Source organism: Triticum dicoccoides, chromosome 1A (genome assembly GCF_002162155.2).
Source record: "Triticum dicoccoides isolate Atlit2015 ecotype Zavitan chromosome 1A, WEW_v2.0, whole genome shotgun sequence".
NCBI classification, from domain to species: Eukaryota; Viridiplantae; Streptophyta; class Magnoliopsida; order Poales; family Poaceae; genus Triticum; species Triticum dicoccoides.
Genome location: NC_041380.1, coordinates 60,151 through 71,437, shown reverse-complemented (window position 1 = coordinate 71,437; position 11,287 = coordinate 60,151). Strand labels below are relative to the sequence as shown.

Sequence of the window (11,287 nt, the reverse complement as noted above, 5' to 3'; positions counted from 1 at the left end):
AAGGTGATTGTGCCAACTGCCACCCATCCACTCTGCCTGCTAACCCATCACCCTAACAAGACATCAACATTGCACTACAAAATCATTATCATCATGATGATGATCAGTTAACACTCAACATTCAGGCAAGCAAAACATCACTTCACTCACCAAGGCAACACAAGCAGCTCATGGATATAGAGCGCTGCTACACGGACGACAGTTGCCAACCGGAAGACACACGACATGTCATATATCATACCATCCATGGGCAAGCCATCGTGCGCATGTCGTTCAGCAAGATGTCGTCCATGAAGGACTTTCATAGATATATGTCACCAGTGCTTAACATAATTAGTTAATTGATATACCAGGTCTAACACAAAGAGATGGCAGGGCTCACTCACAACAATCTGGATGCAACTCCGCACAAACATATATGGTATACTAACGACATTTAATCCAAGGTAGCAGGACTAGCAAAACTTCCAGCAAATAAACAGTAAACAGAGAGAGGGGGGAGGGGGTGAAGAACATGAGCCATGATTGGCCGGCTTATTGCTTTGTGCTCAGCCTAACAGCTGCTGAGCCTCCTCTGCCTCCTCCTCCTCCTCCTAGGCAAGGGGGAGGAGGAGCCCTCTTCAATCACTGCATCACAGTGATGAGCTCAAACTCGACCAAGGACACATTGTTGTCCTCCTTCACCTTGAAGTCCGCAGGGCTCTCGGCGGCCTTGAGCGTCCCCCACTTGTCCACGGCCAGGCGCATCGACCCCTTGTACATGTCCACCCTCGCCTTCCTCGCCTCCACGATTGCCCCGGGCTTCATGATGTCCACTAGAGCAAGAAACGCAAGATAAATTCCCATCAGGGCAGTTGACCAAGAGAGTAATAATCAAGTTAAGTTGGCAAGCAATGAGGGGACATAGGTAGGATGTTTGGACTGAAACATATATGCAGCAGAGTATCATGATTTCAACTTAAGATCATTCCACAAGTGTGAGGTGTTGATTATAGCACGCACCCATGAATGATGATGGCATACTGCAAGTTAGTTTAAGTGCTGGGCCTGTTGGAACTAGCAGAATTTCTTAACAAGATAGATGGAAATAAGCTCAGATCTATATATTAAGGTAAAGAAAAACACATTTATTGCAAACCAGACAGGCAAGTCACCGGAGACCGGCCAGGGTCCAGGGAATTTTGCAAACCCAGAAAGTAAAATCATGATTACATCATCAAGCCAAGCGTTGAATGCACGATGAATACAGGGATGGCAGCTATGATCAGAAGGTGGTTGATTGTGCAAAGCCTGAAAGTTAAACCCTGATAACAAGGGGTCAACCGTTTGTCTGTCGACCGTGCAATTACGCAGGCAAAAGAAGAAACAGGTCAATCAAGTTAATAAGCCAGCAATGAGTGAACATGAGGAGTAGGTTATTTGGACTGAAACATGTATGCAGCAGCAGCAGAGCATCAGGATTTCAACATTATAGCACCAACGAGTGCCGATCTTGTACAGTGGCTTCGTTTAAATGCCAGCTGTGGCTGAACTAGTAGAATTCCAGATGTTGAAGGAAACCAAACTACGAGACAGATAAGATCCCAATTATGCATGTATAGTTTACAAGCAAGCAAGCAATCATAGTAAATTTCTTCTCAATCAGGCAGAAGAAGAAGAAGAAGAAGAAGGAAACGGAGGTGAACGATTGAATCTGGGAGACTACCTTGCTCGTTGCGGGCGGTGAATACGACGACGCCGGTGTCGTCGCCGACGATGCACTCGGCGATGCGCATGTTGCCGCCAGCCCTGCCGCCCTGCGGCCTGTGGAGGACGACGGGCTTGGAGCTGAGCACCCGGAGCTGGAGGTTGTGGCCGTAGGTGCCCGGCCGCAGCTCCTCCACCTTGTCGAACGCCATCGCTGCCCTTTGCCTGGAGACGGGAAACCGATGGACGGGATCGTGATCAGAGGAATCGGGTATCGAATCAGGGCGGTGGGGATCGGGATCTTGAAGAAAGAAAGAAACAAGATCTGGTCCGATCCGATCTGAGCTCCGAGCTCAGATCGATCTTCCAGGGGAGGGGACCGAGTGCGGACGTACCTGGTTTGGTTGTGGACGGTGGAGCGAGCGAGGGAGCGCGTCTCGTCTCCTGCTTGCGCTGCTTGGATGTGATCTGAAGATGAGATCCGCCGGAGGAAGAAGAAGAAGAAGAAGTTTGTCTCTTGGTTCGTTTGGTTTTGTCCGAGAGGAAGGAGGAAACCGCCGGGGGACCCAAGTTGTGGTATGAATCCAAACCCAATTCAATCCCCTTTGTTTGTTTCCCCCCCTCTCTCTTTTCTCTTTTCTCGTGTATGAGGTGTGTCACCAAACAACAAACTTGCTTCTACTCTGACCCGATGTGAAATTCACCCGCCGGCAATCTTGGTTTCCCCCCAAAATTCATTTCCGGCGTTGTATATGCTTCATTTCCGGCGTCGCGTTGCCTTGATCCTGCTAGTTTGAGCACGTCGCATGTCAAAATTGGGGTCGTGTCGCCTTGATTCTGCTAGTTTGAGCACGTCACATGGCAAAATTGAGGTTACTATGTATGCGTTAGCGTGCATACAGTTCTTCGAAATAAAACGTACGTATGCGTTAGCGTGCATATAGTTCTTCGGAATAAAACGTATGCAATGACTTAATCCATCGCACACAGTCCGTTTTGAGAGGTCGTGGGCTAAACCTGGTTGGGGTCGAGTTATGGAATTGTGTGTGATGATAACAACGAGTCACATACAACTTCAGTAGTTACTCCGCATGCAATACAATTCACACAATTATTAGATAGCAATTGTGTGTGATGTTTGAAGTTTCACAAACAGCTATTTTGCATACAACATCTGTACAGATCATGCCACCTCATGCGTTTTTTTAGCCCAAATCACAGATAGTTAACTCTTCGAAAACATGCCTGATTGACATCAGTGTAAATATATTCTCAGAATAGGTAGTTTTACTAAAAAAAATGAGACATCGAGTAGGTAAATAAGATAGAAATTCATCAATAATGCTCCACAATCCAGTTCATTACATAATATATATTATCACACACATATGTGTGTGAATTGTTGTGCTATAAATACATTAAATTTAAAGACAAGTAATAAATTAACTAAAAATCAATAGTCCCTCCTAAGGGCCCTTTCCTTGCGTTTGGCCACGGACTCCCTGGTGCGCACCGGCTTCCCAGCGCGGAGGGAGATAGCCTCCTCCTCCGCCTCGCACTCCGCAACATGCGCATCGGCAGCTTCCCGGCGGGCGTAGGCCTCCGCCCTGGCCATTGTAGACGACGCGTAGGTGAGCTCTTCATCGGTGGCCTTCTCGACGCGATCTGCCCACCTCCATGCAGCGAGGAGGCGCAAAGCGCCTCTGGCCCTCTTGGCGTTGAAGCAGCTGTCTTCATCGACCTCCTGCGCGTGCCAACGCGCCTCCCGCCAGAGCTCCAACTCCTCCACCTTCCAGGCGGCCTTAGCCGCCTCTTCCTCCTCGCGCTTCTTCTCGTCCGCCTTCATGACCGCCACACGCCTGGCTTTTTCAGCCGGCGGCAACGTCTTCCACAGAGCGAGGTCGAACTGACTCCAAAACCACTCCTCGCTGGGGGATCAGGCGTGACCAAGTCCAGTGGCGCGTAGGGGTCCTCCTCGTCGCTGCTTGGGGCGAGGTTGTCGTTGCAGAGCGGCACCTTCTCCTCGGCGTGTTGGCTCACCGGCGGCGCCATTGGCGATGATGCAGAGATAGAGGGAGAGAAATTGAGAAGGCAAGCGAGAGAGAATGCGCAGACGAGGATACAGGTGGGACGAGCGGCACGGTATATATAACGAGAAACTGTTGGCCGTACACAGTTCATAGGTTGCTAACAAAATTCAGTAGCCATCCGTTAAGATCTACCAAAAAAAAGACAAAATTCATCCATACCTATATTTGTACCTTCCTTTACACAGAAAGGCAAACTGACATATGATTGATAGATAGATAGATAGATAGATATAGTACATATAAATGCAACAACATAAATATAATACATCATTCACAGGAATGAGAACCCAGATACTATATAGCTAGTTAGCCACCTACTAGTACTACTACATACCTAATCCTCCTTCATTCTCTTTCTTTCTACAACCAAGAATAATAATAATCGCGCTACGACCGCATCCAAATGAATGAATAGCTACAATGAATAGCTACTTGAAGAAGATGCCCTTCTTCCTTCCTTTGCTCTTCTCGACGGCCTGCACACAAACAGAACGCGTCAACATCTTCATTTCAGTTCCATCACATGCCACACAAAAAAAGCACATGCCAGCATTAACTTCAAGTGTGCCTCGATTCAGTGTAGCAAACACAAATCGAAGCACGTTAAAGAGATAAAACAAAAATGCCCGCACCTTCATTCTGAAGAGCCGCAGTATGAGCACGATGCTATCCCGTGACCTGCAGAATGCAAGATTCCATCAGTTGACCATTATTAACACAAACATAAGATGTAAGATAGCCGTGACTTGGTTTCAAACTCAAAACTCACGGGGAGTTCTCTCCAGGCTTGAGATTATACTCGGCACCATCCGCAGACTGGATCGAGAACTCGGTTGGATGTCCATACGGGATATTGATCTGCAAATAAATGTCGTACAAGATTAGTTATCAAATCTGCATACTGAAAAGGCAGCGCAATCGAAAATTAATTATTATCATTAGAGGTGTATAAAATCACACCACTGCCAAATTTGACCAGTCTCTTTCATTAAATTTCAGGAAACCTACTAAATGTATAAAATCACACCACTACCAAAGATTCTGGTACTCATATCTTAAAAGATTTTATCACAGAAAAAATACTGGGCTTTCTTGTCACTGGGCAGAGTATAATCAGAAGCTAGAACAGAGTAATTTCAAGGGAAATGATTTTTTGGAACCATACCGCTGTAGCTTGCTGGAATTTCTCTGTGATAACAACGCCACGCTGTCCATTACACTTGATGCTGTAGCCTTCCCTCTTTATTGCCAATACTGCAGGTTCCCACATATCTATAAATCTAACCTGCAGAATAAAAAAAATCAATGGTTACATGACATGAAGAAACAGGTGCGGCAAGAATGCTTTGAGCAAGAAAGGGGGCATACAGGTAGTAGAACTTCATATGACACATGTCCAGCGGAAAGAATTTTCTTGATGAGCTCCTTCATTTCAGGATCTGCACAGATAACGATTCCCTACTCAGCAATATGGTTCTTGTAATATTTTCTGTTGTTGTGTTTAACAACCAGCACAGAACTAGAATTATTTTAGGAATTCTCAGGGGGGATACTGAGCTCAGATACTTCACCAATTAGATCATGACAAGCATGCACAAGTTTATGCTACCTGCCAAAAATACAAATATTTTCTCAGCAAACTCACCACAAGTAATCTTTTTCTGCTCATTAGCGTAAACCTTCACGATCTCCCCCTACAAAAAAAGAAGAAGAAATGCTTCAGATATAATTAAAGATTACGAGTGTCCTACTGAAAGCTCCAAGGGTCTACACTTTCATAGTTTCCAAACAAACAACTATGTCCGGGTGCCTCACTAATTTATTAATGCATACTGAGACAAATCATAATCAAGGGCATATGGTATATGATCCTCAACCTATAGAATCTGTTCTGTTAACAGAACTAGACCAAGCTATTGGTTCCCCACTTATGAATATCAGATGAGAGGATTTACCTTTCTTTTCCGGTCATCTAGAGGCTGGACCTCTATGGCTAGTAAAGAGTCCACATCATCAGCAGTAACCAAATATGTGGGCTGCTTTGCACCTACACCAGGGAACGGTAATATTGGTTTTCCTTTTGTCATAGTACACCAAAATAAAATACAGCAAAAACTTCCTTGCAGCAGGTGAAAACATAATACCTTCTATGTAATTCACCGATCCATCTTCCAAATGGCGTACCCACTGCATGCACAATTTGTTTTTGCAAACATTTAAATTGTAGTGAACTAAAAAGAAGCTCAAAAAGACAGGAATTTGATAGGATAGCAGAGCATGTTGAACCACAAATATAAACCGCACCTCAAAATTACAACTCGTGGTCCCGTTGATGGAATACCCACTTGCTTGAAGTTCTTTTCCAGGAAAAGCTTCACCTGTGATTCTTAGCCCATCTATGGCTGGCAGTGGGTCATCCTCTGCAACTGCATATTCATGAAAAAAATGTTTACCATCAGAACTGAAGAAATAAGGAGAATGAAATTGCATAAATCAAAATTATCCAGCACCTTCAGAGAAAGAAGTACTAGGCTCCTCAAGGACAGTAGGAAGATGAGGGTAAGGCAAGTTTCCATCATCGGGGCCAGATGCCGAGCTAGGTGCGCCTTCAGAACCCCACTCCGCAGGAGGTTCTTGTGAAGCTTGGGTTTCAGCTCCCTCGAGATTTTCAGATACATCACTCCTAACAAGGTCTGTGAATGATGGGTTTTGATCCTCGGATTCAAGGTTAAATCGTACAGCACGAGGATCACGCTCAGTCCCTTGCGCTGAAACATCCTTGGTAGTTTGGTTGCTGCATAAACAAGAGAAGACAGACCCAGTAAGACAACCAACTTTGCCATGCCCTGTAGTTGAAAAATACAAACTAACAAAAGGTAATCATAAAAGATAGATAGATCAGCAAAAGGAGAGCGTGAATTACAGATGATACAGAGCTCTTAATAGAACAGTAATAACCTGCTTGGAGGAGAGGTCCTTCCAGCATTGCCATGCTCTGTAGTTGTTGCAGCAGCCTCGGCTGAGATGACCTGTCGGTTGTCATTTGCCAGTAAATCCCAATCCCGTCTAGCTCGAACGGGGGAAGAAATTGGAGATTGTACATGAGAATATGGTTGCTGGGGCACAATGTCAAGGCTGGGTTGGCTCTGGAAATGTGGCAAGTTAGAAGAATATCCATGCATCCAAAGAGTAAAGGACAAAGCCAGTGTAGAATCGTACAGAAGCAACCAATGCATTTCCAGGAGGAGGTGACTGCGCAGGACCACTTGTATTATTTGAAGATTCGGCACGCCAAGGAGTAATCTGGTACTGTGATTCCTTCAGTTTCTCCTGCACCATCCAAGTTTGCACACAAGACAACTTCAAAGTTCTGTGAGAGAAAATCTTCACTAATCTCTGAAACATAACAAGCCCACTACTGGCCAGGACGTAGGTCCATATAAGCTACTGTCTCAACTCTCAAGAGCAAACTCCAACCAAAGCTCATTGTGACTCACCTCAGAAATAATGAGTTTCTCTTGCAAATGCGTAAACAAAACCTACAAAAAAAATACAGTCTTAATAAAAAGTTATGTAATACAGGCCCAGGTTCAACAAAGCAAGGAGCAAAAGGAATCATATATAGTGGCAATAAACAGAAGAAAAATGTAAAGTAAAGTTAGCCTTATACTCCTTCTGGTCTCCGGACCGGTTTACAGGGCCGGGGGAAAATATCGTGTAGACCGATATAAAAGGCCAGCAAAGTAAATCCCTTCCCTGCCTGGCCGTCCCGCATTTACCCTTGTAGACACACGCGCACAAGAGTGAAGTCCGGAGGCGGAAAGAATTCACAGCCAATGGATGGCATGCATGTCCGAGGTGGAACATCATTAAGGAGCTTAAATTGATGTGGTGCGCTCTGCCTTGGTTACCAGAGATTTTTTAGCTGGCCCTCTAAACCGGCCTGGAGAAAGTATTCCGTTAAGAGGTTTGGTTGGAGCAGCTGTCCTTTTTCTTTTCTTAAGCCAAGCATAAACCTCTAAGTTAGAAATCGTAGGTGTTTGTTGTCTGCTAAATAATCTGTATAGTCTACATCACATCACATCACACAGAATCCCTATTGAGAAGATAGTTAGCTCTCTCTTAGTACACCTAAATTCCATAACTAACTTCCTGATCCACGGCTCCATGTTGTACAAACTTATTTGGTGAAACTTGGAATTTATAAAGTCCAAAATAAGCATAATGTCGGCACACATAGTCACATATATAAATTGAAAAGGGGTACATACCTTGAGATTGCCAACAATTGATTGAGCATCATGAACAGAAGGCTGCAGATTATATTCTGACAGAATAGGCAACAAAGAAGATACGAAAGTTGATCTCTCTTGATGTGCTGCCTATGGATTACAAAAGGTACATGTCAGCATTACATCACCAAACTAGACAAAGAACAATTCAAGAAGATAAGGGGACTCATAAGTCATAACACATATAAAATAAGCTTCTAATAGAAATGGCTAATAGAGTAAGAGACTAACGCATTAGTTCTCCTATTCTCTGGGTGATTCCATTACTACTGGCCAGTTTTATAATAACTTATTAGACTAAGCCCTGGCCACATATGTTCCAGTGTTACTTTGAATATACACAGAGGTCATAAAAAGTCACCTACACTTGTTTGAATGTGGAGCAGAGATGAAGTTAAGTTTTATAAACGCTTCATTTCACGCAAGAAAACTAGCTATATTGGAAACAAATGCCTCCAAATGGTTCCCAAACGTACAGTAAGGTTGAATCAAGCATAACAGTGCAACGTCAGTTCGGAAAGTATAACAGCGAAGAAAGTTACCTGCAATGCGTATGTCAGGCGGATGTTCTCTTCGATGATGTCTTGTCTATAGGATAAAGCTTTTGACGCAGCATCAACCAAATCTTGTTGCTGCTGATCAAATGCCTGAAAACAATGTCTTATAGAATTAGTCTGCTGTATTCCAAGATGGTATTTTAACCTGATAAGATGAAGATACTTACCATTCGCATATATGCAATGCGCTTTTCCAGAACATGTTTCTCATTAAGTATTTTGGCTTCCTACCAAGAAACACAAGACGCCGGACCAAAGACGGTCCAGTTAGATTTTGTGGATGCATACCGAAAAGCGAAAACAGAGAACGTGGAAGGGGGTAAAAAAAGGTAAAGCAATATTTTGTAATGCAGTATGCATGATACCTTCACTGAGTAGTCAGCAAGGTGTCTTCTTAAATGTGCAATCTCTTCTTCATGTTCTTTGACCTTAACAAGAAGATCCTGTGCGAGTAAATATCTTTATCAGGAACATGAGATCCCATATGCGCGCCAGTACAGAGCAAGTGAACAATACATACCTGCTTCCAGATGATGTTTGAGCTCATCTCCATGCCTTGGCCAGCTAAACTGAGCCTAGAATCGTACTCTCCTTCCCTGCGGTTCCTGGAATGAAATGCTATTTTCTGTATCACTGCTCTTCAGGCAAGAGATAAGATGCATAGAGTGATGGGAAGAAAAAAAACTAAGCCGCACTGGTTAACATGCGATGGAGGTACCTAGTGGGTGAGAGGGATCGAGACGACGGGGTAGAGAAGTGAGACCGCACGCCAGCCTCAGCAGCGATGTGCTCCCCCGATGGCTTTCTGGACACTCGACCGGGCTGGTCGCTGTCCAGGTACTTTTGCTTCATCACGGCGTCGTGCAGCGTCTGCTCGGCAGGCCCATTCTGGTGACCAGGCAGAGTGCCCTGAGAGCCCGGCGGCGAAGACGAGGTGCCAAGCAATCTTTGGTCCTCCACCGTCTGATTCCCCACCGAGTCTCTGTAGGGCTCGACGGCCCGGTCCTGATCCAGAAGACCACTTGTAGAGGTTTGGTTTATAGCCTCGGACCTCTGGTAGCAGAATAAAAACATTACTAATATTTCTTATCTGAACATGATGAGAAAATATAGATTAACATGTAGATGCAGTTAAGCGGTAAGGATGAGGTAACTTGATAGTGTCCCTTGTCGTTTCGATGTGCAAAAAAAGAGGAAAACCATGAGCAGCGTTAACTGGCAAGGTGGCAATACAGAGTGAGGCTTGCACAGGATGTATGAACAAACCGCAGGACACTATAAAACATTACTAGTATTTCTGTGCCTCTGGTAGCAGATAAAAGTAACATCACTATTTCCATCTGCACATGATGGGAAGAAAATGCAGTAGTAATAAGCAGGTAGGCACAGACAGTTGCCTGATATGGACAACATTCTTTTATCTCCTCATTATGATGTGCACAAAAGGAGGAAGCCCATGATATGAGCAGCGTTAACTGCCTGACTGACTGACTGGGTGGCAATACAGAGTGAGGCTTGCACACAATGTATCAAACAACTGAAAGGCATTATTATGCATACGTGCATACATACAAGTAAATACATACATACATACATACATACATACATACATACATACAAGTAAATACATACATACATACATACATACAGAGAGGAACGAAATGTGCAGTGGTGAGAGCAAGTTTTGGTAGATCTGGCATTGGTGGAATTAACAAGGGCAGGAGGAGCGCAGGTGGCGGCGGTGGCATGAGCAAGACAAGACAACGGGTGAGGGGATGGATGGAGGGGCTTACGATTGCGTCGAGCTCCCGGGTCTTGCGCATCAGCTCCTCCTTGAGCCGGCTGTTCTCCTCCAGCTGCGTTCAGTTGAGTTGGTTGGTGTTGTCATTAGCACCGCCGCACAGGAACAGGATTCATCTATCATTCATTCGTAGAGAGTGAAATGGGTGAGGGAGAGGGACCTGACCTGGTGTCGGATGGTGGCCTCGGCGTCCTCGACGGCGCGCATCACCTGGAAGAGGTTGTTGGTGCCGGCGTCCGAGGCCAGCCCCCGTGACAGCTCGTCGGCGTCGGCCATGGCGCGGCGCGGCGATGCGGACGGGATGGGGGCGCGGCGTGGGAGGCGAAACCCTAGGCTGGATGGATTCAGTGGAGAGGGGAGTGGGGAATGGATTCCAGACTCCAGAGGAGAATGATACGATGCCTCGGCCTCACATATTTTTCTCTTCTCTTCTCTTCTCTTCTCTTCTTCCCGTTATTAATTTGATCCCATCCCATCCGTGGCAACACTGAGTATATAATTCCACGCCTCTTTTTCAAACATTTTATTTATTTATTATGAAATTATATTATATTATATTATACGCTCCGTCTGATTCGAATTAATCAATTGACGAAACCTCCGTAGAAAATCAAATTCATATCAGATATAAAATTCTACCGAGGGAGTGTCATTTTTGATACATGCACAGGGCGGAGCCGTTAACAGGGAATATCCGTCCACCTTCGACTCTCGCGCACAAGCCTCTTTTAAGGCATCAACACTCGCATTTCCTCTCTCACGGGCATGCATTATGGTCAGAATCCTCTACACCCTCGCACTCCTCTCTCGCGCCCTTAGGGATGCCGTGTGGTCGGAAGCCTCTAGACCCTCACACTCCTC

The 11,287-nt window shown here is 45.1% G+C and overlaps 2 protein-coding genes across 2 annotated transcripts; both read right to left on the bottom strand.

Annotated features, from left to right (window-relative positions):
• Window positions 1–310: 310 nt before the first annotated feature.
• Window positions 311–2,252, bottom strand: LOC119357374 (uncharacterized protein At4g28440-like). The gene is made up of 4 exons (XM_037624362.1): window positions 2,212–2,252; window positions 2,082–2,173; window positions 1,706–1,911; window positions 311–815 (listed from the first exon to the last, which is right to left on the bottom strand). The coding sequence occupies exons 3-4, from the start codon at window positions 1,896–1,898 to the stop codon at window positions 625–627; spliced, it is 384 nt and encodes a 127-aa protein (XP_037480259.1). The 5' UTR covers window positions 1,899–1,911; window positions 2,082–2,173; window positions 2,212–2,252; the 3' UTR covers window positions 311–624.
• A 1,692-nt stretch (window positions 2,253–3,944) lies between these two features.
• Window positions 3,945–10,851, bottom strand: LOC119357351. Its single transcript, XM_037624350.1, has 21 exons — window positions 10,592–10,851; window positions 10,419–10,481; window positions 9,344–9,678; window positions 9,146–9,230; window positions 8,991–9,068; window positions 8,793–8,852; window positions 8,611–8,715; window positions 8,048–8,158; window positions 7,274–7,315; window positions 6,996–7,106; window positions 6,735–6,922; window positions 6,287–6,570; window positions 6,081–6,202; window positions 5,921–5,963; window positions 5,732–5,823; window positions 5,422–5,470; window positions 5,145–5,215; window positions 4,942–5,061; window positions 4,546–4,634; window positions 4,409–4,454; window positions 3,945–4,252 (listed from the first exon to the last, which is right to left on the bottom strand). Exons 1-21 carry the CDS (start codon window positions 10,700–10,702, stop codon window positions 4,205–4,207), a joined length of 2,253 nt encoding a protein of 750 aa, XP_037480247.1. The 5' UTR covers window positions 10,703–10,851; the 3' UTR covers window positions 3,945–4,204.
• Between the last annotated feature and the right edge of the window lie 436 nt (window positions 10,852–11,287).